Source organism: Agelaius phoeniceus, chromosome 12, assembly GCF_051311805.1.
Source record: "Agelaius phoeniceus isolate bAgePho1 chromosome 12, bAgePho1.hap1, whole genome shotgun sequence".
NCBI classification, from domain to species: Eukaryota; Metazoa; Chordata; class Aves; order Passeriformes; family Icteridae; genus Agelaius; species Agelaius phoeniceus.
The window spans coordinates 7,371,633-7,397,993 of NC_135276.1; the positions used below are offsets into that span (position 1 = coordinate 7,371,633).

Here is a 26,361-nt window from a genome sequence, read left to right on the forward strand (position 1 = left end):
CCAAAAGCTGGCTGATGCCTACCTGGTCTGAGAGAGCACTGGAGGTGATGACATGGTCAGCATACAGGACTAAAACATATGCATGCATGTAGCATTTACTCTGTTATCTCTCATTTAGTGCAGTACTTCAAAATAAAAGTTTCTGAAGCATTGGAGTAAAACTATTTTCAGTGTGAACTGTAAATAAAGATTTAATGAGGACTGATTTTCATCTCTGAGTCAAATGCTGTCCCACATTATCTCACTTTTCCATTCTCACTGGACTGAGAATTACTGCCCCCCAGCCCTAGTGCTTTTGATGTTGGCTGGAGATTAGCAGTGGTCTGTAATGGAAGAAATGAGGGCTGAGTGTTCTGTGGAGACACTGTTCTCCAATCTGGGGTAAGTGAACAGCCTCATGTTTCCTTACACCAACTGTGTTTGAGCGATTGCTGTCACCTCTGGAGTGCCACAGGCTGTGTGACACTGCTGGCTGGCACTGGCCAGCATGGGCAGCAGATCACATACCCAAGCACAGAATCACAGGATCACAGGATCAACTAGGTGGCAAAAGACCTTGGAGATCATCAAGCAGCAGGAGTTGCACCGGGGCAAGGCACACCTTTAGGTGTCCTATCATCCAACAGGAACTCAAAGCATGGGGCAACCTCTTCAACTTGTCCTCCCACTTCTATCAAACAGAAATATTGGCAGGATTGGTCAAAATTTTTTTTTTGCATCAATTTAAGCATTTATGATTTAATTGCAAATGTATGAGGTTGCTCAACTGACTCTTACTCAGGTGGAGATTACTGAAAGCCTTGTAGTGCACTGAACATGGCCATGAGGTTATGGGAAGGTGATATTGTTTCCTCTAAAGCAAATGCCACTGACCACCAAGAAGACACTCAGGTCATGGTTCTGCTCCTTCTGAACATCAGCAATGTTTTGGCATAACAACTAGGAAAGAGTAGGTGTTAAAGAATCAACACATATAATACTACATTCAAGGTGCTTCTCCTATAAATCAATAGCATTGGGAGGCTTTAGCTCACTGGAAGAATAGGTTGGATCAATGGCTTAGGAAAAAATTAACAAGTCTTTAAGACTTCTTAATTTCAAAGCTAATTAAAAATGAGCCTCTTCCTTAGTGTACAGGCAAGCTGAGTTTGGTGATGCCAGGACCACCAGTACAGCTTGAGAGGAGACACCCAGATGGCAATTTCTGAACAGAAGCAACACATGCTCCGCAGGGAAAATACACCTGGCTTCAGAACAGCAAACACTGATTGAACACCAGTAGCTTTGGAGATACCCACACTTTTCACGGACACTCCTTTATGGAGAAATGTGAATTGCCTTCCCCAGGAGCAGCTCCTCACTGAATGCTGCTCCCAAGGCACTGGGCATTGGCATACAACCAGCAGCACAGCCAGGACAAGCACAAATCAAGAGCAGTGGTTCCCTAGAGAAGGATTTACCACAGTCACAGATATTCTGTGAAAGACCTTTCACAAAAGAGATTTTCTCTGTTGGGATTAATAGCTCCATTTTTCTTTATTACTCCACGTGTGTTTCACTCATTTGTGCATCAGCTTCTTTCAAACAGAAAACAAGTGAGAAAACCATCCTCCAAGAATAAAATCTTAAAAATAATAAGGAATACAGTGGCACAACCTAAAGAGAAATCAGATATTCCATGTTGCAATATCTCACACAACTGAAGAAGTAGTTCTCTCCACAAATTCTCTCTTTCAAAGAGAAGGTGTTTTTTACCTCTAAGTTCACTAAGAATACACCTGACTCACCATCAAATTATTTAAATTTTACACAGCCAAAACTTCAGGAGTTTAAGGGATCCATCACATCCCATGGCTCAGATTTTCAACCCCTTGGTCCATATTTAGAGGCCCCTCAGTAACTCACTGATGTTCAGAAACTCTGCATATCCACCACTAGGCTTTTCTATGGTGTGGAAAATCAGATACTTCAGACACCTATTTTGGAGTTAAGGGCTTAAACAAGGTTCCTATTAAAAGAAAAACTACAGGGCATATATGTTTGTGTAAATACACACAAAGTCATTACATATACATAAACATGATTATCAATTTCAGTCCTTTAAAATTTAAAACATTTCAGTTTTCATTCATAATCCCATATTCAGCACCTTTTTTAAAGATCGAATTTTCCTCATCTATTGAGATGCAACTTATCTGCTACTACTGTCTGCACATGAGGCAAAGCTTGAGGTGTCTGTACAAATAATTGATGTGTAATAAATAGAAGAAACTCTTGTTTCCAGCCTTCTTCATGTTTTGAGAAGCAAGTAAGATTTCCTGACTAGTGATTTCATGGATTTCTTTGCAATACCAATAAATGAACATTCTCAGGTGCATCTGTTGCACAAGGCAGGGCTGGTATTGTTTTAAATCATCAAAATTCTAGGAAAAGCATAAAAAGAGAAGTGTTTGCACCTATGATTAAGAAAAAAATCAATCTCTTCCAAATCCTGGGGTGATACAGTGGATGGCATTTGATTTCCACCAGCAGTGGAGAGCCCCTTCTGAGTGCATCGAGTTTGGGTTCTCTGCCTGCACTTAGCATCCTTCCACATGGCTTCATGGATCAGTATTATAAATTCTAGACGTAAACAAAGAAAAAGCAGACTGACAGAGAATGTGATCAACAATTTACATCTGTGCACAATTTTTCCCTCTGTTTGTGCCACTGAAATTCATGATCTTTTATCTTTAGCTTTCAGTTTGCCTTCCCAGTCCTCTTGGTTGCAAGCAATGCTGTAAAACCCTTAAAATATTAAGAAAATTACATCTGCTATATCTTGCTTTAAATATAGTGTTCAGTCTTTGTAAGTGTTACTTTGTACATTAAATGAATACCTTGCCCACCAGGTAAAGGACATTTTGTTGCTTACCATGTCTGTCTCTGCACAACATATAGTACACGGGCATAAATAACAGTGTGTTATATAAATAATTACATATATGAAGGGCTGTAAAACACTGAAGATATATTTGTACTTTTACTTATGAGAACGTTTTAAAAATGATTGCTTTGTTCACTGCGTGGTTTTTATGTGTTGAATGTGGTGCACGCAGAGAACATTTTCCAAAGTTGTTTTTTTTTTTTTCCTTTCCTCCAGGTCACACTAGCGTTATAGTTAGCAAATTGATAAGGTTCCACTGTTAAGCTTTATTACTTGTGACATGAGCCTATGACACTTTATAAAAAGAAGTAATCCAGAACAATCTCTAGGTAATTAACACCTAGATAAACAAACATAAATTTCTATATTGCATTTATTTGGACTACCACTCAAATACGCGTGAACCATGCTTTTTTAATTAAAAGATAAATCTATGTGACACTTAGCCTCAAACTTAATTATTCAGCATAGTATAATAAAAAATAGAGCCCATTAAATGTGTCTTGCTCTGTATTTCTGTATTAACAGCAAAACAGTTCACTCTGGGATCATTTAAATTTTCTTCTTCCTCTTTTCCTGTAATTTCCCTATTCACTGAGAACCTTTGGTTAAAAAAAATAAATACCACAACAAAAAGCCCCCAAACAATACCCTGAACAACACCAACAGGTGAGGAGCCACAGAACTTCTCCCAGCCCCTAGGAACACTCAGCTGGGTGACATTTCTAATACAACATTACACCACAGCTTTATTCTCCCTCCTCCCCCTCCCCGGGCTTCCCGATGGAAGCATACTGTGGTGGATCATGCCAAGCAGTGATATCCAGAAATGGAAATCACAATAGTTACGAATAATTTCACTGGGAGCATGCTTACAATACACAAGGTGAGCTTTCTATAATATACTGTTACAATACAGATGTTAAACAGAGAGGGGAAATATTCAATTCCCAAATTACAACAGACAGAGGGCTTAAAGTCCTTATAAAAGTTTCGACAAGAAATGTTATCTTAAAGCTCAGAGCAGCCTTCTGATGTTAGGTGGGAAGACTCAGGACACCCAGGATCTCTGTGAGGAAAGCTGCCCATCAGCTGTGGGAAACAAAAGCCCACAGACCTCAGTGAGACAGCCCCTTCCTCCTTCAGACCTTCTTCCCACCTGCCTTCGCAGGTGATGAACCCCACACGTGGCACATGGCCACTGGTGGTCATTTTTAGATTTCCTAGAGGATTGTATGCACAGTGTAATGCACTGCTCCCAGCAGAAATCCATAAAGGACCATAAAGGAGACTGGAAGCAAGTCCATGGAGGTGCAATGAGACAGTCATTGCTCCTTAATCAGGTTTTCACATTTTTCTTTACTGTCTACTGAAACCAGAAGGCAGGAAAATCTTTGGGATGCACCCCCCACCACTCTCTCCCCAGACAGCTCTTTTTCCCTGGACCCAGGGCACAGCAATTACCTGAAAGGACAATGATCCTGTTGAGAGGCAGAGTTCAGCTCTGAGCCTGGAGCTCATCCCTCCTCAAGACACATTTTTACGTGCTGCCATTTTGTGCCTAGGAAGGGTTGTTCCCCCCAAGAGAGGGTGTGACACACAAAAAAATTTCATTAACTTCTTGGATTTTGATTAAAATTTGATGCATTGCAGTGCAGATTTTATTCTCTGTGGATGAAGAGATCTGTGGCATTTACCCACAGACCAGGGAATTTGGCACCAGCTCCGTGACTCCCCTGGCTGCAGAGACATTCCACAAGTTCATCAGTAACAGCACCTCCTCACTGTGAGTTTCAGCCACTGAAAAACTGAATTTCTATGATTCTATGCTTTAATTCTTAACCCTTCTGACAATTTTTTATACCTTTTCCTTCTGGAGAACACAAGCTGGAATATAAGTATATTATTGTGTGTATGACCGGCCTAATTTAATATTAAAATTTCTGTTTTCGAAACATGTTTGCTTTCTCAGTTTTTCTTGGAGCAAGGCCACATTACTCTCTCCTCCCCATACTTGCTGTAGTTTCTCAGATTTGGTGCATCTTTTTTTTTATGTTAATCATCCTTACTTTTCTAAGGATGAAAAACCCTTTAATTTATTTGCTTTCAAATGTGCAGATAAAACCTTAAAGGGGAAGAATAAAGATTCACCCTGGAGAATGGGAGCACTCTTGCTCTTGTACATTCTTTGAAGTGTGAGCAGCTTTCTTAACATGCACCATAACAATAAACCTCACAATTTTCTAAAGCCAAATATATGATCTATACAAACAATCTTTTTTAATGTGAAAACATGACTTTATACATCATAGTGTATGATACACACTTCAAACACTTTCAAATCAAAGCTTGATAGACCCCAAGACTTTTTCTATAGTACATAAGTAGTAGTATATAAAACAATTATTACTACATGCTAAAACAGATTTCCACAGTCTTTTAATTAAGCACAATATATATAATATATATCTGTATATACTGTATATAGATTTGTTCAGATTAATAAGTGGACTGAGCACACACACCCAGCATAATACACTCCAGTAACTGCCTAACAACTGTGAATTTACTGGCATTATTTTTTTTTTCTTTTTAAATCTGACAAAGCTGAAGAAAATAATGTTTTAACTGTTCCTAATAAACATAAGCAAGTAGGAAAGCTTTTTTTTCAGAGGTAGAGGTTTTATTGCGTAAAACACTGGATAAAACTGTACTGCTTCAAAGACATTTTTATTCTAACAGCAGAAAGAAAACAGTCATTGCTGAAAAAACAACTTTTAATACTTCTATACCAGAATAAAGTTCTGTCAACTGATGTATTATAATAATAAATAATGACCAAGAATAAACTTTAAATACAAAGTTTTCTAATTGTTACAAGCATAGCAACAAAATCCTCTACTCTATTGATCTCAGATTTCCTCCAAGATAGAAATTTTTCTTTGTGTAGGAATGTAGACAGTATTATGACCAGTATCACAGACTACAGAAGTTACAGAGAAAAAACTTGACATGTTTAGATATGAGAAGCATGATGATATTCAGAAACTGACAATGCATCACTGCTGCTGTCACTTGTTTGTATTACAAGTTACAAATGTTCTGGAAAAAAGGGCTATGTCAGAGGGGAGGATAGGGACAGTAGCACCCGACCAAATGGAATCAACACACACATCACAAGGAGCGGGAGATGTTTCCAGTGTCACAAACAGAATTATTGCCTGTCGTATCTGAAAATGCTCAGAAGACACAAAAGAATACTGAAAGAGCTCAAAAAGTGCAAGAAATGGAATGTGGGGGGTGGTTTTGTTTTTTTTTCTCTCTCTTTTTTTTTCTTTTTTTTCTTTTTTTTTTTTTTTGCTAAGATACCGAAGGCGGCGCAAACACACAAAGCAAGCGACTGACACAGTCACCAAACACAGTAGTGCAGTTAAAATCCTAAAGCTTACTACAGTCAGAAAGGTTCAATAACATTTCAATCCTTTATCTAGGATCATAGAAACAGTTGCATTAAGTTTATCAACTCGATTTAAGTAAGGCAGTGAGAACTATACTAGAAAAACAAGAAAAGCAGCTTGCTCTGTGCCAGATGGGTCCAAGTTACACAGTGACCTCATTTAAACTGAAACTTCAGTTGGATGACATCCTTTCCGACAGCATATGCAAACCGTATTCCTTATTAGCCTGAGATTTTTTTTTCCAGTCTCAGGGTAGCGCTAAGAATTTTATTTACATTGATTGCAGTTTAGTATTTTTTGTAAACTGCTTTAGGCAGAGCTGAAGTTTTAAGGCCCTGGGGTTTTACTCTGTGCTCCCAGCCTGCAAAGAAATATTGACTTTTTTTTTTACTTTTTTCTTTTTTTTTTTTTTTAAGTCTGGATGATTTTGCTTTAGAAGAAGTTAATACTTCTCTACCATCACGATAAACAGCACCAATTTTGCTTCTATCAAAGGAAGTACATTAGAAGGATAAAATTTTATGCCATTCAGAGAATTTCAGAATAAACCTTTAGTTATTTCTCTTACTTTTTTATGTGGTTTGTTATAGTCTCTCAAAAGCTTCCTATGTGGCAAAGACCTTACTAAATTTGGAGCATCCAATCAGTAAAAAAGCTAAAGTCTGCAAAAATATAGAACACATTTGTTTTACAAAACCAAAGAAATATCATCTAAAACACTTTCTTTTTCATTAGAGACAAAGAGCAGAAAGCTTGGATTCATATTTTAGGTCAAGCTACTTTATAAGGGCTTGCTCCAGAAGAAACTTCTGCACTGTGTCTGTAACACTTACAAAAACTAATACAGGAAAATTAACCATGACCAGGGAATCCTTCATTCAAGTGTAAGGAAAAAAAAATAGGAATTGAAAGGAAGTTTGAAAAAAAACTCAATTAGACAAGTAAAGAACAGAAGAAAAAAAAAACCTCCTATGTAATAAAATTCTGTTTCTCACCAGTACCTTCTAGAGATAAGGCTGACTAGTTTCACTAAACAATATTTCTATATATTGTACTTCTACATTTATAGCAACTTCTTCAACAAGGAAAAAAAAAAGAATAAAAGCATTTCCCTCAATACTGCAAGATGATTACAAAAAATGGAATTACCTTTCAAATCTGCAATCACACATTGGGCTGCAGATTTTTTTTTCTAACCATTGATTCATTTGGCTGTATATTAAAAAAAAAAAAAAAAAAAAGAAAATGTAATATCACAATACTTTTCAAAATAGGTCAGTACTGACCCCAGCTTATGGGCCGTCTAAGGTTTCTCCTACACTGCAGTTGCAACACCACTTGAATTGATTTTCTCTGCAATGACAGCTCCAGTCAGACTGGCACCATGGCAGTCTACCAAGACATCTCATTACTATGCTAGGCAAATGACAGCAGCTGGTGTCATATTATAAAGGTGTTTTCAACAATGAAAACACAGCCCCTCAATCTTCAAGGCAACACTAAATCGTTTAGAGGGTATCATTTTTCTGTTAAGAGCATTATTTTTGGACAAAGACCACTTTTAAGTTTGAAATTGCCCTGCTTTTTTAAATAACTAACGACCTCCTAACATTTTTAAATCACTTTATTATCGCACCTACATTGTTTGGAAGTACTAGTTGCCAGGTAACTGTTTAGCAGCCATTTTCAAGGGCTGGAAATTTACTTTGCATGTGTAATATATATATTTACACACACACACACATATGGAATGTGTGTATTTTGTGTGTGTGTGTGTGTGTATGTAGATATATATTCAATGTGGGTATGACTGGATATCTCTGTGTCTGTAAATACATATATATATATATATATGTACATGTGTGGGTACATGTACATATACATATATTTGAATGTTTTCAGCATTCTGGACCCTTCTGGGAACTGGCATGCCATCCCTTCCCTCAGAAGGGGTTTATTAAGCCAGCCCTCACCAACCACATGTCCAAAGCCGGGGTAAAAGGCTACAGCAGAGCAGGGCTGGACCCGCTGGGCATCACTCCTGGGCCTTGGTGCCCTCCTCGGGCAGCTCTGCCGAGCTCCCTGCCTTGGCAGCCGCCGGCTCCTCCAAGCTCCCGGCAGCTTCCGAGTCGACTCTGGAGCGCTTGAACCTGCGGTCGGGGTACTGGCTGTTGTCGAAAGGCATGCGATGCACACAGAGCACGTGGGTCTTCAGGTTTCCCTTCTGAGAGGCACTGTAGGGGCAGTATCTGCACTGGAAAGGCCGGTGACCTGTGTGACAGACGACAGCCCGGTTAGTTTTTGCTTTAGCCCACGGACATGGCACAGCCCGGACGAACGGTACACTCTGGAGCCCCTTCCTGCTGGGAGGGGCCATCGCCCTTCCTCAATAAACTGCATCTCAAAAATTCTCTGCTTAGGATTTCCAGAGCACTGCAGCTAATCCATCTCCCTCCTCAGCCCCAGCTGTAAATCCTTCAGCCCAGGATCCAAACCAAGCTCTTGTAAATACAGCGTGTACGAAACTGTCTTCTTTTACATTTGTTAATTATCTTTTTTATTGAAGTGCAATTCAAGGATGACAATGTGCAGACCCTTAGTCTAATAAACACACTTTGTCTTTGGGTGGGTTTCTGGGTAAAGAATTGTATGTTTTATTTCAATCGCACAGATTACTTTTTAATGGAAAGAAATAATGGATTGAGATAGCCAAGGCCTCAAACCTGCAAACATTTACTCCATTGAGATTACTCCTGTGAGTAAAGATACGCAAGCATGTAAGTGTTTGCTGGACCAGGGCCCAAGGTTATCATCAGCTTTAAAATAAAATGTCCAAGCCAGATTAGAAAAGGAATGTTAATGCACAAAATCTGATAGATGCACTTCTTGTGGATAAAACAGCAATCGACCGTGTAACAAAGGCATGAATGAAAGATATTACTTCTCAGTAGGGCTTATCAATATGCTCTTCTATATTTTTCAGATTATTGTAACTTCAAATCTCCATGCTGTATCTGGTTTTGGAGGTTATGTTTCAACAATCACATTTCAACCTATGCTGGGAAGTTGTTGATGTGTTTTACTGGAACTTTATGAGCTTTGTCTCTCAAATTAACTTAAACCAGGACCATCTGAGGTCAAATGCGCTTAGCTTGCTTTAATTTGCTCAAATAAATGAATAAATAAATGTGCCAGACCATCTACATAAAGCCAGGATAAGTGAAAAACAATACCCTATCTCCACATTTGAAGAGCACATTTTCCCTTGCTGCTGTGGTACTACTTAGCAGGCATAAAAGAGATGCTGGGGCAGCAGAGGAGGAGAATTATGCTTCCTGCAATGGGGAAGGGGCTGGACCCTCTTCCCTTGCTTTTAGGTAGGAATTTACCAGCTAAACAAACAGACACCTGTTGTGAACTGGTCTGATGCTACCTGTACTGGAGTGGAAATGCTGCCATGGTCCTCCCAGAAGAGATGGGAGCATGGGCAGCTGCTGGAACAGGAGCACGAGCATCTCTGTAGCAGAGTGAATTCACTTGAACCAGCATTAGTGCCCTGGGCTGCTCAAACAACTTGCCATTTTTACTGTAATAACAATGCCACCACCTGAAGGCTGAGTCCCCCAAACCATGCTGCTTGCTACCCAGGGGAAGGACACTCGGTGTCCTGAGCCCTTGCCCCAGGAATGCAGCCTTGTTTCCTTCCTCAAGGATGGAATGCTCCCCTTCACCCTTTGTTTTCATAGGCTGAAGACTGCCAGAAGTGTGACTGCCCCCCAAAACCTCCAACATGCATGTTTATTATGTATGTTATGCCTCCAGCACAGGAGGGATGTGGAGCTGCTGGAGCGAGTCCTGAGGAGGCACCAAGAGGATCTGAGGGATGGAGAACCTTTCCTGTAAGGAAAGCATGAGAGAATTGGGATGGCTCAGCCTGCAGAAGAGGAGGTTCAGGGGTCACCTAATTGTGGCCTTTCAGTACCTTAATGGACTGACAAGAAAGATGGACATGGACTATTTACAAGGGCCTAGAGTGACAGGACACAAGGGAATGGCTTCAAACTGACAGACAGAGGCTTTAGGTTGGATATTAGGAAAAAATTCTTCCCTGTGAGAGTAGTCCTCGCACAAGTTACCCAGAGAAGCCGTGGCTGCACCAACCCTCCAAGTGTTCCAGGCTGGAGTAACCTGGGATAGTGGAAGGTGTCCCTGCCCACAGCAGGAGGGTTGGGATGAGATGATTTTTAGTGTCCCTTCCCACCCAAGCCACTCCATGATGCTGTGATCTCACCAACCAGCTCTTAATGCTTTACCCACAAGCAGCTCTTAATAAACAGCCATCCTAATTCTTTCCTGCAAAAACAAATTCTAAGCAAGGAATGCAGAAAGCATGGCTGGAGCTAACCACCTCACATGCACCAGACTAAAAGCAAACTCTTTTTGCCCACCACTGAACCAAGTTCAAACCCGTGTTCAAAATTCCATGCAGAGAATGTCATTTATTAATTCAAGGCACTTTAATAAATCAGACAATATAAAGTGCACCTACAAGGATTCAGTTCTGCATTGCTTCTCCCACGACTTACTTTTTCAGGCCATCAAAATTTCACATCACTGCCTTGTGAAAAGTAAGTACACAATAAGTTAATTTGTATTGTCACTATGCAGTACAACTGTGGTAAAGAGCACATTCATTTTTAATCCGATATGAATAATATATAAATATGTATACAGAGTGAGGGTCATAGGAAAGCAAGCGGTACATTGTTTACAGCAGAAGTAGTACAAAAAGTAGAGATTATTCTTGCTTGCAAAGATAACAATATCTGCAATTTGCTTGTAACTAAGGGGTGAAGGAAAATTCCCGTTTCTTTTAGGTATCCCCATTCATTAATTTTGGCTCCAAAACTTGTTGTGGGCAGCAGGCTCTTAAAATAACCCTTCCCAGATAAGTTGGCAATAAATTTATAATGCTTTATCTAGCAGTGGTTGGTAGGTTCTTTCTTAGCAAGCTATAGTTCATATGCATTTTACCCACTATATATCTCCCAATAAAATTATATGAAAGCCCTCCAGAAAAAAAAAATAAATAAAAGAAAAAGAAAAGAAGAAAGGAATCTTCCTGATAGTTCAAGAGATGATGTGATATGCATTGCAATTGTAGTAAAAAGAATCAGAATGAAAGTGAGGGTGGAGTAGGGGGGCAAACTATGGTGTGCATCTTTCTCTGATCAAAAATCAGGATAGAGGACAATGTATTGTTTGCAGCTGAAATAATCCTGTAGTGGAGCTATGTTCTATGAAGGCTATGACTGAGCATGTGGAGAGACTTTGCAATCCTCTCGATGGAAGCTGACAGTCTAAGGAAGTGGAAGAGCAGAAAAAAATAATCAAAATTAGCTAAAATGCCAACAATGATGGCTAGACCCAAAGAACACCTTTAGCATGTATGGATTTCCCCAGGAGGGGCGATCACTTCCAGCACCTGCTGAAGCCTCTCCTCTAAAAGAGATCTAAACCTCTTAGGATCAGACCCAGGAGGGGTGGCAGTGCTGAGGGGACCCAAGCTCATCATCTTCTCTAGTTTTGACTGAATTTTAGGGAGCACAAGGAGTGTGGATAAGAGGTACCTTCTGGCCAGGATGGAGAAGTTTTCTGCAGGCCCATATTAAGAAAAATCCCTCAGTGTTTGAAACTAGTCCACCTTTTTAAAAATATATGCTGCTTCATTAATTTAGGCTTTGAGGGAAAAAAAAAAGTAAAGTTTGTTTTCTTTTCTTTCAAGTTTGTGATGTGATATGTTGCTTTGTGACACTTCATGTCAAGCTGCATCAGTCACATCGCGTTAGGTTTCATAACATGGCATGACTGATGCAGCCCAACATGGTGCATCAGCTGAACAGTCAGAAACTGTAGGTTTTGAGAAAGACATAGATCTCAGTCTGGGGTTTAGGGCCACTTAAATGAAAGTTTACCTCAAGTAAGGGCCTTGGATTTAAACAAAGCCATTGCCCAAGAGTTGTTAAAGATTCAAGTACATGCCAAACCGTATTTTGCTTTGTCTAATCTTTAAAACTCAAAATGTATTATTGGAACACATAAAAAGTCAATGTCAATGAAGTGGCACTGGGTTACTCACTGTAATCCAAACACTGCTAATAGTTACTAATTTATTAACTTTGATATGGATCCATTATTTAAGATTAGCACAAAGGAATACACAAACGAGAGAGAGAAAGAGTGATGAATACTAAAGTCTTTTTCATTAAAAAAATCATTTACATGGTCAAGCCGCATTAATTCTCCACTTCTAAAAATATTTGATCGGCATCCAAATTCTATAAAATTTCCACAAAGAAACATCTTATTTTTGTGGTATTGCAGGCACATATGTAGGGGTTTGCACTAAAACGTAAAAATGGGCATTGAGCTAGTCACATGAATAAGATCAGGAATTTATTCCAGATTGTTAAAAGTGTACTAATCACAGCAAAATCATGGCTTTCTCCCAAAGCAGCAAGAAAATGGTAATTTGAAAGAAAAATGCCAATAATACATCACACACAAGCCGTCTGTTGTCCCCACTACACCACTTTGTATTATATTGCATATGTGTACATACATACACAGATACACGCATACAGACACACACACACATGATTTAATGCATAAATTTAGGGGAAAGACAGAAGAGCAATAACATGATGAACAGAAAACAAATGCTGTGCAATGTACTATAAATTATAATTAAGCTCTGAATAAAATGTGTTTCTTAGATATGACATTTGTTCCCTTAAAATGCAAAAATGGCCATGATTATCTGACAGAATGTTTTTCCTTAGATGGCCAATGGCTATAGCACTTACTGAGATGCAATACGGCAAACTCATTTCAGATTTCTTTGCCTGGTTTAAGAAAATCCTTTTGGTGAAAATCAAAAATAACAGCAATTATCTCTTTAAAACAAATTATTCCCTCACAAAGAGATATTTCAAAAAGCCTCAAAGGCTTGAATTTTTCAGAAACAAATCTCTTTAGTTGTGATGTTGGACACTGAAGGTCTGGACTTGTCCTGCTGGGCCACTGTAGCAGTGCCCCACAGGCAGGGCAGCTCTGGGCAGCCCCGGGCACTGGAGCAGGACTGGCTGCAGTGGCTCAGGATGGATGGGCACTGCCTGCTGCACCGGGATGCTTGGTCCCACAACACTGCTGGTGGAATGGTCCATGTAATCACACATCTGCTGCCCAGCAAAGCCTGCACTCACACCTTCAGTAAGCCCACACTTCCCCAGGTGCTCCCCAGAGCTGTTCTGAGTCCTTTTTCCCCCACACAAGGTTGTATTTGAGGTACAATCATCTCTAAGCACATGAAGCGCGTGCTGCCTCAGAAGTAACAGCAGGCAACGATGGTCGGGTGCTTTCTATGTTTGAGGAGAGGCTTTTTGAGCATCTCCAGTTCTCTGGCAGTGACTGCTGGGCTGAGCTCATGTCTCTCTCAGACCACAGCCTCCAGGTCCCAGGCATCTTGGTGAACACTGCCATTTGAAAGTATATTAGAGCATAATAACAGGCATTTGCAAAGGGAAAACTATTTTCATTTAAATCTTGGCTAGTGCAATTTCCTTTTTTCAACGTATAAATTTTCATAAATACATTTCCTATCCACAGCAAACATCCCAAGTACTGCATGCATTACCCAGGAGAGCAGAATGGCTCTAAAGCAGCCATTCGGATCTGGAGCATAACAGTATGGATGGGAAAATGCTGAATAAATATATTTGTCCAATAGACAATAATGGCTCTGATTGAGCCATTCCACTTTATTGGTCTCAAAATATGCATTTTATGAAACTCCCCAAATACCAGACAGATTAAAATACACCCAATCAGGTTGGTATCTGTAATAAAAGTTTTTATAAAACAATTGAAAAGTATATGTTTATTTACGCACAGGTCCAAGACCAACCAAGATGATCTTCTGGGAAAATTTCAATGTTCTGTGAAGTTTATATGTTACTTGGATTACAAAAAAAAACCCCAAAATTAAATTTTAAAGACTATTTCATGTTGACCAAGAAAAGTCATAAAACCAAAAAGCCTTTTGGTGATTTTCTCTGGAACAACATTTTTAAAAAATGCAGAGATATCTGGATTTTAGGAAGGCCAGGGTACATTTCCAGCTACCAAGGCTAAGGCTTTGGGTTACACGTTTCCATTGGGACTCCTAAAGCAAGGGCAATCCCCTGATCACCCTCCACTCAGCTGAATTCCTTCATTACCAGGCTCAGTCCTGCTGAGTCCTTAGAGGTCATCAGATGAATTGCTCATGGCCCAGTGTCTTTACTTAAATCCCTCCTCACTGATATTGCACTTCGGAGCAGCTCAGGTGCTGCCACCTGGAAGAGCCTTTCTCTTACTGTAAGTTACTGGAAAGATCTTAATTAGGGGGGGATAACTTTGGGGTGAAGACCCAGCACATGACAAAACACAGCCACCAGCCTGATCCTACATCAACATAAGGATGTCTGGAAAAAAGAAAAACATGGCAAGGTCAGCACGCACCCCAAAGCCACCACAGGACACTGCAGTCCTGGTGCCCTGCAGAGATGGACACTCAGTGTTTGGGCACTTTTAACAGCATGGGTGGCAATTCACTGAACTATCACTGGCTGCAGAAGAGCTGGAAAATAAAAAGACCTAATCTGTAACTGATTTTATCAAAGATTTTTACTTGAACAAAAAAAACTTCAATCGTTGGATTGAGTTAAACCCTCAGATACCTAGATGGCTTTTCTGAAATTAATCAAAGGTGGAGCCTCTTCCTGAGTTAGTGCCTTACACAGCACTTGGTGTTTCCAAATAAGTATTTCAGAGGCTGATGAGTGCACTAAAATGTTTAATGATGACACAGAAAAGCAAAAGTTGGTGCTACACTTTGCCTTTAACACATATTATTAAAATATTATGTTAATTTCACACATTCCCCCTAAAATAAAAACTGTTCTTACAGTAATTATTCAATTCCTGTCTCAAAAGGCTACAGTCACTAATTATCACACACTGAAGTTTCCTTTAAAAGCAAAAGAAGTAAAAACCACCAACAAATCATCCCTGCTATGTAACACAGCCAAGTGCAGGTTGGTCTGACACAGAGGTTAACAGCCACCTGGGCACTCCTGATAAATTCTACTGATGTCCTTCATCAATATGGTTTTACCTTACTGAATGATTCACTCATAAAACTATGGAAAATATCATTAATTTAACATTTTTTGCCTTTGGTATGTGGAACATGAAAATTGTAATTATTTGGAGGTAGAGTGAGGAAATTGTTAGCCATCTGTAGTGCACTAAATACAAGGGAATTAGGAAATGGCCAGTGAAATCACTGATGGTGTAACAGAGACTTGCAAGTCCTGGGAAAACAAACATTTCCCATTTCTTGCAGAGTTGGTAAAACAACAGAATTACTCAGCTCCAGCTACTCAGCACAGAATTGGTTTCTTTTTCAGAAGAAGTTATTCACACAGGAACTTTTGATTTAGAAGGGAAATGGATCTCTTCTTGCAAGAAAGGAATAGCCTCAGCAGAATAGCTGAAAAGGTCTTCCTAAACAAATATTAAACTTTATGGGAACCCTGTAAAGCTAAAATTCCGAGCTAAAGGCAGAAGACTGTGCTTTCTCAGGATCTGTGTGTGTCAGACCACGGCTGGTGGGTGCACACATGGTGCCCTGTGCACAATGGCATCAGTTCAGGTTCTGACATGACAAACATGAGTTACGAGCCCGGAGCCTCAGCGGGCTCCAAACGAGGTTAGTGGGAATGCTGTCATTGATTGAGCTTGAAATGCCAGACTATCATTGTCCCATGCTTTGGGAAATTTAATTACATTTAATTTTACATATTTATTTACTTTGGTTTATACACATAAGTAGAGGACAGAGTTCTTATCAAGGGCACTAGATACCTGTTGTAAAAAGCAGGCAAACTCTGACTGAAGTCATAATGGCAATGGTCACAGAAATCATAATCCTAAACTCACAGCAGCTTGTTTTCTGGCCAAGCTTTCATTTCCAGACATTTCCTCCTGTCTGGTACCAATCCCTGATCTCCCAAAATGATGTGTCCCTTCATCTCTGCAGCCTGGGCCCCTCCACATGAGGGGGGAGAGGTACCCAAGCCCAGGGAGTGAGCAGGGTACAGTCCTCACAGCCTTCCCTTTCTCTCGTGCTTTGGGGAGGCTGCAACTAAGGAAACACATTTTGAAGGCAAGTGGCAGACTTTTCTTCAATATTAACTAACCCCAAGTTCTTCTGATCATCAAAATTACATGCTCAGAGTCCCACCTTTGCCTTTACTTACACATTTCAATTAATTGCTATGTCTATTCACTCCTTTACTTGTTTTAATCACTTCAATAACATTATATTCCCATTCTAACCCCCTTGAGCAAAATATCTCAGTTTTCCTACTAGGTCATTCACAAGTTTTCTCGCTAATGTTCTGTCATATTTTTTAATTGTCTCAGTAAATATTTATTATTTCAGGGAGCATTTACCACTTCTTGAATGAAGCTGTATTTGAATTTAATGTACCTATGATTTCCCAGAATAAATGCTATACTGGTGGCACTGGGATTTTAGTAAAGAGAACATTCAATTCAGAAGCTAATAGGAAAGACCTTGTTAGTGATTTTGCTACCAAATATCCTTTATTCTGCCTAGCAATTCATAAAAGCAATAGAATTTTCTCTCTCACTCTGGGCAACTGTCTTGCGTTTATTTATTTTATTTGGCAGAATGGAATCTTAAAAATCCCGTGCTCAGCTTTCTAAATCTTTCCTGCCAACATTTGGATGTGTCACATCCTCAGCTGGTGTCAAACTGGACAGTGACACAGCCTGAGCCATACAAAGACCTGCCCCCTCTGTGCACAGCCCTGTAAGGATACCCGGCCTCCCCACCAGACCCACGGTCCATAAATCACCTGGGTGGGAAGGGATGGAATTATCCCCGTGCTATAACATTAGCTGAAGTGAGACCCTGAGCTAGAATATCTGTTTTCTGTATGTATGATGTCACTTAGACTAACCATGTTCTCCTTTAATTTTTGTTGTTGCTTTTTCACATAACTGGGGTAATTTAGAAGTTATTTTGTCACATTATCACTTGTCATGTACCTCACAATTCTCTAACTCCAGCATCGTGTTAGTAGAGAGGCTGAAGAACAAAACACATTAAGTAAATAAATATCTAGTTCACTAATAGCTAATATTTCAAATTATCCAGGAGTAGCTCACAACCCCACTAATCATTCTGCTAAAACATCACTATTATCTGTTTATGGGATTTGGTGAGTGGAGTTCTCAGAACCACTCATTATTGGCAATGCTTCTGCATTATGTGCCATCACAGCACAGAATTACCACGAGCACAGCCTGAGTGGGAACTCACAGCAACCCAGCTTTCACCAGGCACATTTCTGATGTAGGTGTACATATAGCTAATGTTTCCATAAAAAAATAAACCAACATATTTTTATTATATCCCATTCAACAAACCAGGAGATCAAACAGTAAAAATTAAAGGGCTGAATAGAGTAAATTGAGCATTAACTTTGCAGGACCTCTCCCTCTGGAAAGTGCTGTTGGTGTTGTCACAGAAAAAAGTGTCTTTTTTATCAAGTCACAAAGGAAATGCTTTCTCCCCTTCTCCTTTTCTTTTCTATAAAAGGCTCTGTAAAATGAAAGGTGTCAGACTTTGCTTTTTCTTCTTGGCATGATCCAGAATGTATGGCTGAGGAATGACAGATGTCTGCAACCAGCTGCAATGAAGCATGCTAAAGTTTCAGTCTAATCCACTTATTTCACTGCAGTCACGTAAACCAAAACAAATGGGCAGTGCCTTACATTATAAAAACACAGCAGCATTACTTTGTTGCATAATGTAGCTGATACGCCATCTTTTTATCATTTTTCCTACTGCAGAAAGAATTCACCTCTTTATTAAAAACAGCCCCTGAAAGTTCTCCCATTCTGCTTGCCTCTATTTTTTTCTTTTAGTGTCACAGCAGTCCTGCGATGCTCCATGCATTACTCAATATGTGGCTATTATAAAAACACCGTCATATTTTTCCAGGGAAGGCTGCTTTTGTTTATAAAAACGTGATCCAATTCAGAAGCCACCGGGCCTTATTCTGCTCTCTCATCCTTGCTGCCAGCCCGTGGCTTGAACAGATCTGTGCTGCTCTGAGTCAGGATAGGATCTGCCATCAGATCAGTGCATGTTTCATCTGTGCAAAAGCCAAATAACAAGTGCACCAAGCACTTACCTTAACGGGGAAAAAAACCCCACGTCTCTGTTTTCCACTGATCAAACTGGAAATGTCATCAGAGACACAACTAATAGCCTTAATCTACCCAACTAACCTCATTGAAAACCCTCCCATTTTAATGAGGAGGGAGACCCACTGGCAGTATGTTTCCTGAAGCCCTGAACACCCCCCTGGTGTTTTGTTATGCCACAGGGAGTATAACCTAAGTGAACATGGCATCGCTTCCTGGGAAGGGAGACCCTGCCTCACTCCAACATGTAGCGCAGCAACCTTTTGAACCCTCCCCTCTTTAATCCTTGTATGGAAAGGGAAAGGATGAGGAGTCATGTGGCTCCCTCCCCGCCAGCAGTTCCAACAGCTGGGAAGCACTCTTTCAGCGCAATTCATAAAAAAAGATGTGTTGGATTTCGCCGATGGCAGAATGGTGTACGATTTCTGGCCCTTCAGGCTAAAACAATAAATGCAAAGAGGAAAATTTGAGATTTCCCCCCTTAAACTTCCCACAACAACCTCAGCAAAACCACATGACTTGTCTTGTACAATCTCCCTGGTGTTTTCAGTGCTACTTTGGCAGGAAATCAGAATTACTGTTATATAAATTCCATCTGATGCCAGAGCTACCATCTGTGAGTAAAACTGCTTCACCTACGTCTGCCGGCAAAGCCACTCTCCCAGAGACAAGGGAGAAGGGGAAAAAAAATTTGATTAATTTGCAGAATGCTTGTGATTTGCTCATATATTATTATAACTGCTCATCAGCACATGACAAATTCCCAGCACTCCGCACAGGAACCCGTTCAGTTTCAGCAGTTTTTTGCGTCGGCACCTGACAGACTGCAGAGCCACTAATGACTTTCAGATGCTTACAAACAGTAATTCTATCTTCAGAATAAAAAGAAAAATCCGTAGGAAGAAAAGAGTAGAGTTAGTCTATTCCATTTCCTTCCTGTATATCAACATGATTTAACTCTTCGGGGCAGCAGCGGTTCCAGGATCACAGCACGGCTGCTCCTTGCCTGTAAAAGACAAAGACTGCCAATCTCAGGGGAAAGGTGGAAGCAAAAGCCGGTCTCTGAAGGCTTTTGCTACACCAGCTCCACAGAGAGGCAGATACAAAGCAGGTAGCCTAGGAAAAGGCACACCTACCCTGCAGTACTGGGAGAAAATACACGCTCTCCCCAGCGCTCCCGAATTCCGTGTCTATTTCCCTATTTTAATACTTCTGATAACCTTTTACATTTTCAGGGAACACATCTGCTTCCTAACTGCAGCTGAAATGTTTTTTTCCCCCTTTAAAAGTATGATTATGCTTTCTGAAGCACTGTCTGTGTGCTTGATTGCCTGTTTTAGATTAGAGATTTTAGCAAGGAAACAAAGACTTCAGAGTGCACATCAGTCCTGCATATGAGAAACCACAGAAGGAATAAGCAATAAAATGTGATGCACCATCTGTCCACAAACAATAACCTGGATGTTCTGAAGGCTTACAAATTATTTAGCACACAACCTCACCGAATTATAGGACCCTTAAATAGAGCAATAGACTGGGAATGAGAACCTCTTTGATGTCCTTTTGTATTTTTTTCCCCAACTCAGCCCTCGATTGATTGCTATCTGTTGAGGTATTTCTCAAAGACTATTGGAGCAAGTTGATATTTATTAAGTAGCTCTCTGTAGAATATTTTGCCACAGATTTGAACAGTGGGGTATACACTGCCTCCCTGGCCCTAGCCTGCTGCAAACAGATTGTTAATCAAAAGACAGTCTAAAAGAATAGTCAGTTGGGAAATTCAGTCCTAAGGGCAAAATGCTGCCCTCGGTACCCATGTGCAGCTCCTGCTGGCTTCCATGGGAGCTCACGGGAATGCTCAGGGAAGAATTGGACTTTATTAAGTACCAGAAGCTTTTTGACTGGACTCTTGTAGAACAATTCTCTAACAAAGAATGCAATTTTAATTTTTTATATTATTTTCTCCCCCAAATTAAGTCCTGCTGCAATTAAAAAGAAAGTGACATTTTTCCTGGCTGTCATGCTGAAGCACAGTGATCTTGCATGCAAAATGCATTAGCAACTGAGCACACTCCAGGTACTGTAAACTAGAGTATGTCAAAGCTACTGGATCCCTAGGCAAACCTGGCATCCCCCGGCAATATACTCACATACCAAAATAAAGATATTCAGAGACCTGTGTTTGGGATAGAGGATTTTGTCTCACCATATTTAAATGTGAAATCATGTTTAAAAAAATCAGCCAAACAAACACTAAAAATATTTCTTTTTTAATATGCAGTGAATTGCAAAATTTCTGGGTCTACTGTTTCATTCTCTTCTCTGCATTATAAATTCCTGAGTTTTTAGTGAACATTAGAATTTGTTTTTTCCAATTGAAGCATGCCTCTAAACCCATACTCCAAAATAAATCAGCATCCCTTAAAGCCACCCACTTAATTTTTAAAAGGAAGAGCCTGCCCGAAATATTTCTTTTGCTTTGGTTTCCATAGAATTTTTTCTGCAAATTTTCTTAACACAACATTTCCCACGCTGGCTCTCAGCTACCAAACATCCAGACCCACCTACCAAAGGTCTTCTCAGTGTGGTCTTTACTCTTTTGCCTAGATGGCAGATCAAAATACAAATAAAAATAAATATTAGAAGACTGAGGATTTTTTTTTATCGTATTCTTTTTGACAAACAGGCCAAGAGGAAGGTAACTGTATAATTAACTTTAGATGTGCCCAATGTAACTCCTTTATCATTGATGGGTCTTATGGAGAGACACTGAGAGGGAAATGTGCCTTCTAGAGTTTCATAGTGGAGCCAGAACTATTGAAGAATATTTCAGTATTTAGGCCCTGATTCAGCAAATTGCTGAAGGTTATGCACACTACAAAGCCTGTAAGTCATCCCACAGACTTGGGTGGGAATTCACAGGAGCTCACACAATGCAGGAGCCCAACTTGTCCCTGAGCTGGGGCCTTGGAGCTTGGCCCGTACTTACAGAGATTCCTGAAAGAGACATGAAAATTTGCCTGGGGGTAAAAGCTGGCACATTCCAGTGTCTCATTGTGACTCTGCACTGCCTTTTGCATTTATTTTTGCATTTACTTCTACGTGGTGAGGGCGCAGGTGAGGGTCCAGCGGCCCAGCCCCTGAGCAGGGACCCGCAGCCATCCCGAGCTCTCTGCAGGCAGGGTGGGGCTCACAACTGGCTGCCAATTGGGAGGATGGGAATTTTACCATCACTGGGGGCACAGGGAGCCAGCTGGTTGCTCCATGGGTTACACACAGGCAAACACCCAACACCCACATCCCTAAAGCCACAAGCTGCCACCCAGGAAATGGTGGCACAAGATGAACGTGCAGCAAAACCCTTAGATGTCAAAGGAAAAACCAAAATCTCCTTCCAACAGCTCCTGTGGCAGTCAGTATGCAGAACAACAGATGCTACTGAGGATTTCATTTTAAACAAAATTGGAGAAGTCCAAATTTCTATGGGCAGTGAGAAACTGTGTTCATTTAGGGTGTCTGGGTACTTTTTCAATGATTTAGAATCAAGGAGCCCCCTACGTATCTCTGAAGAACTTTTTCAGCACGTCAGGTAGCAAAGAGGCAAACATCCCTGCCAGCAGCACCCAGCACACCAAAGCCTGCAGGAGAGCCACTCAATCCCAGGGAAGCTTCATTGACTCCCACCGACTTCCAGGGAGAAGATTTACTTATGTGAAATCAATGGCAGGCTCTGGGCTTTCAAGCAAGCTGATACCCACTTGGGCTTCTCTGTGTATAAACCAAAACCATTTCACAACAAAACTAATGCATACGGTGGTTAGAGGGGGCCAAAATATTTTGCTTTCTGGAGAAAAGGATGCAATTTCTCTGATTTCAACAAATAATCTGAGGCAGGTAACTTTCCTCTATCTACCATTATGCTAATCAGAACAGAAAGGTCTATAAATGTACTTAAAGAGACAACTAAAAAAAATTAATCTGTGGTTTAACTTAAAGGTCAACTCAATACATATTGAGAAGTCAACTGAAATTCTGCCATTAAATATAATCACTCCTTCTAGGGTGGTAAATACTGTGTGGAAATACCCATCAGGAGCCAAATTCTGATCTCAGACAAGCACATGGATGGAGGAGAGCAGTGCTGATCTTGCATACAGAGCCTTTTCATCTGAGCCTCCAGGTATCAAGATCCAGGGCACTGGATAAGCTCCTTTAAATTCCATAGGATGTGATTAATATAGTGCAATATAAAAAAAAATATTTATATATTTTAGAAATCTTGGCAGAAGGGGGTTGTGGGTTTCTGGACTTTTTCCAGCTTTGTGGATTCCTACTTTCAAGCATTTTCTGTAACCTGAAAGGCTGGAGAGTTCCTTTCTTAAAGAACGGAGATTTTTCTATAATCACATGGCTACCACAGTGAAAGCCTTTCAGATATAGAAACTGCCCCAGCCATTACAGTAAAATCAGGAAGATCAGGACCAGCCCCTGCTCCTCAGCTCTGGGGCAGGTGTCAATCCCAAGCCCTTACTGTATACACAATTGTTCACAACCTCAAACCAGTTTTCCTATTCTTAACAGAAAGACGTAAATTGAAAAAGGCTTAACTAGCATTTTATATGTGTGCAAACTTATTCTTTAAATTTTAATATATGGCACAGTATAGGCATTTTCTTCTGAAATAATGTCAAAGATTTGGAGAGGGAAGGCACAAAGGTCAGATTTAAATCCTGAAGGTAGCATAAAAAATTTAGATAACACTGTTTGTATATATTTTTGTATAGCATGTGTCCTGACAGTGTCACCATCAGCATGGGCTCTAGAATTCATAATCCACTGTGCTATTTTTTAAAATAGTTTGATTTGTTTATTAACTGTGCTTTCCTATTTCCATGAGATATAGACATCGACAGTGAATAGACCTTTTCTAATTGAACTGATAGCTTGAAAGTGAACATGTCCTTGAATTTACACTGAAAGATAGACAGTGATTATTTATAATAAGGGATTTAGTCAACTGCCTTTCCATTTGTACAGCAAGGACTTTATCAACAGACCATGTTTAGGTAAATAGTGCCAAATAAGATAAATTTTGTATTAAAGGACGAATGTCTCGCAGTGTCAGATGTACAAGGAAGAGACATTTGGCTGATGATATGTCCTGTAAGTATGAAAGAGAGTATTAAGATAACACTTTATGCTAGCATTAATACATCAAAGTTCTGGACTGACCTGTTTCATCCAAAGTGAAAGCGAGGATGCTCTTAATTCCTATCTAAGATTAATTTAATTCAGAAGGCATTCAGCCTTATGTCCTGTTTTGCAGCTTTATAAGAATTGCTGGATTTGCAAAATAGCACGGCTGTACGCACGTTAATAAATGGTCTGTGTTTGTCTAGGCAGAGTTGAAGCCTTTCTTTAAAAACACACACACATACACACACACACACACACACACACACAACTCTGGCTCCGTGAGCTTGCTTTGCCCACAATATTAGAGCTCAGCTATCTCCTTGCTGAAGGGCCTATTTGTCTGCTTTAAGTGAAATCACTCAATTCTCAAAAGTCAGTGGAGGACTTTGGAAGGGGGAGGGCTGGGAGAGGCCACTCCAAATAAGTTCCATTAATCAAAAGACACAGTCTAATGTAACTAATATTTTACAATTAGAGAAGACAAGATGGAACTAAAAGCCATCTATCTCTCTTACACCACATGATCATCGATTCATAATCAGAAGACTGAGAGTCGCACAAAGATGCATTTACAGGGGCTGGGGGAGGGGGCCGGGTCGGAGCCGCAGATAATGAACACGATGAGAAGGAGCGGCGCTGAAGGCTGGGGAAAGATGACAGAGTGGTTCAATGGTGACGGATGACACGAAGATGAGTACTGATACCTGACAGGCAGCGAATGATGACTGCAGTCCTTTCCCACCATTATGATCCTCAATTATCTTGCTAAGGACTAAGAGAGGGAAGAAAAAAAAAAAAAAAAAAAAAGCCAAAGTGGCTCAGCCCATCCGTTTATTTATAAGCTGGGATAATGCTAGAGTGTGCCAGGCTGCTGGGAAAGGCCACCTTTTGCAATTTGATCAGCACTTTATAGGAGCTGTAGTTTTCATTGTCAGCGCTCATGGGCACAAGGGGAAATGGGTAAAATACAGTACTTGTCCGTCTGTTTTGTAATAAAATTCTTAAATCTTCAAAGGGAGTTATTTTTTTTCTTTCACTGCCACCTTCAGGAAAAAAAAAACCCAAAACCCTAGGCTGACCAAAAAAATAAAAGAGAAAACGGGCTTTGTATTTGCACATACAGTTAGCGGATTGCAGCCTGTGCTCCCAAAATTCCACATGCAGATTTATCCAAATGAATGATAGGTGGTGGGGAGTGAGCCAGCATGAGCAAGAGCCGCAGCTATGAGGAGTGCAGGAGCAAAGTGAAGAGGAACTTTTCAAGATTCTTCATTGATTTAGGGAATTATTAATAAAAAGGGAAGAAAGTTCGCTCGAGACTGCTTTGTAGTTGCAGAAGATGCCACAGGCTAGCATTTCTATACCAAAGAATATGCCGTTCTGCTACATTATTTATTTTTAAAGACACAGATCTCCTAGCTATGTTGGAGTCATTGCTTTGGAGAGAAAGAAAAACAAATTAAGATTAATGTTCTACACAGCTCCCGATAGCAGTAAATATTTGATCAGAACAATTCACATTTAAATGTTGACATACTAAAAATCATATTTTTTGGAAGAAATATTTCTTCTTCCTGCTTTAACTGAAACTTTCCATTCCTGTCCCATTCCCTCACTGGTCCTCTTGAAGAAACAAAGTCACATAATATAACACCACATTTTTCAGCCAAGATAACTAAAATTAACAAAACCAGGTTATAAACAGCTCTGTTAAAAAAAAAAAAAAAATTCACACACACTATACATGTCACACATATTCTGCAATCCTGCCTGCCTTTTTCCTCTCTCATTTCTCTCCAAGGGAGCAAGCTGCTCAGTTAACTCCAGCCCAGGAGGGCACGGTGGGCATGGTTTGCTGCCCGCAGTGTCCTCTCCCCACCACAGCAGGGCACAGGCTCCCAGCAAAGGGGGCATCCTGCACATTTTGGGGTGATGAGAGTCCAGCCCCTCACAGAGATGGGTTTACAGCTCTGCCTGCTCACCAAGGACAGGAACAAACCAGCCAGAGACATCGAGAGCACGGCCTCCTGTGCTCATCAGCCAGCACGAAGCACCAGGCAGGAAAGCTGAGCCCAGCTGGCACATGAAGATGCTCAAGTAACAACACACCAGGCTTCATCTGACCCCATGCTAACACTCCCCATGCACTTTTCCTGGCTCCAGGAATGTCAGAAAATTATACCAGCAAAAAAAAAAAAGACACATCAGAACAGAGCTGCGTCATCTGTGGTAAAAGTCACATGTCCCCAGTCACACCAGCTCCTGTTGGACAAGGGATCTGTACCAATAAGCACTGGAGGCATTAGCAGGTGCTTCTTGTTATCAGAGATAAAGGAGTTCTGGGTTTTGGTGACATATGGTATACAAAACAGGTGGGGGTAAAAATCCAATGGCAGGAATTAGCCTAAATGCACCTGTAAATGCTTACATGGGTAA

At 40.4% G+C, this 26,361-nt stretch overlaps 1 protein-coding gene across 12 annotated transcripts in view; it reads right to left on the reverse strand.

The window, feature by feature from the left end:
• Positions 1-5,182: 5,182 nt before the first annotated feature.
• Positions 5,183-26,361, reverse strand: part of ZNF536 (zinc finger protein 536) — a 345,510-nt gene continuing 324,331 nt past the window's right edge. For 10 of the 12 annotated variants that reach the window (XM_077184912.1, XM_077184919.1, XM_077184918.1 and 7 more), the window contains one exon: positions 5,183-8,655. In XM_077184912.1, coding sequence (XP_077041027.1) covers positions 8,420-8,655 — 236 coding nt within the window. In that variant the 3' untranslated portion in view covers positions 5,183-8,419. The remainder of the gene's footprint in view (positions 8,656-26,361) is intronic. The other 2 variants (XM_077184922.1, XM_077184921.1) reach the window with 2 other exon arrangements.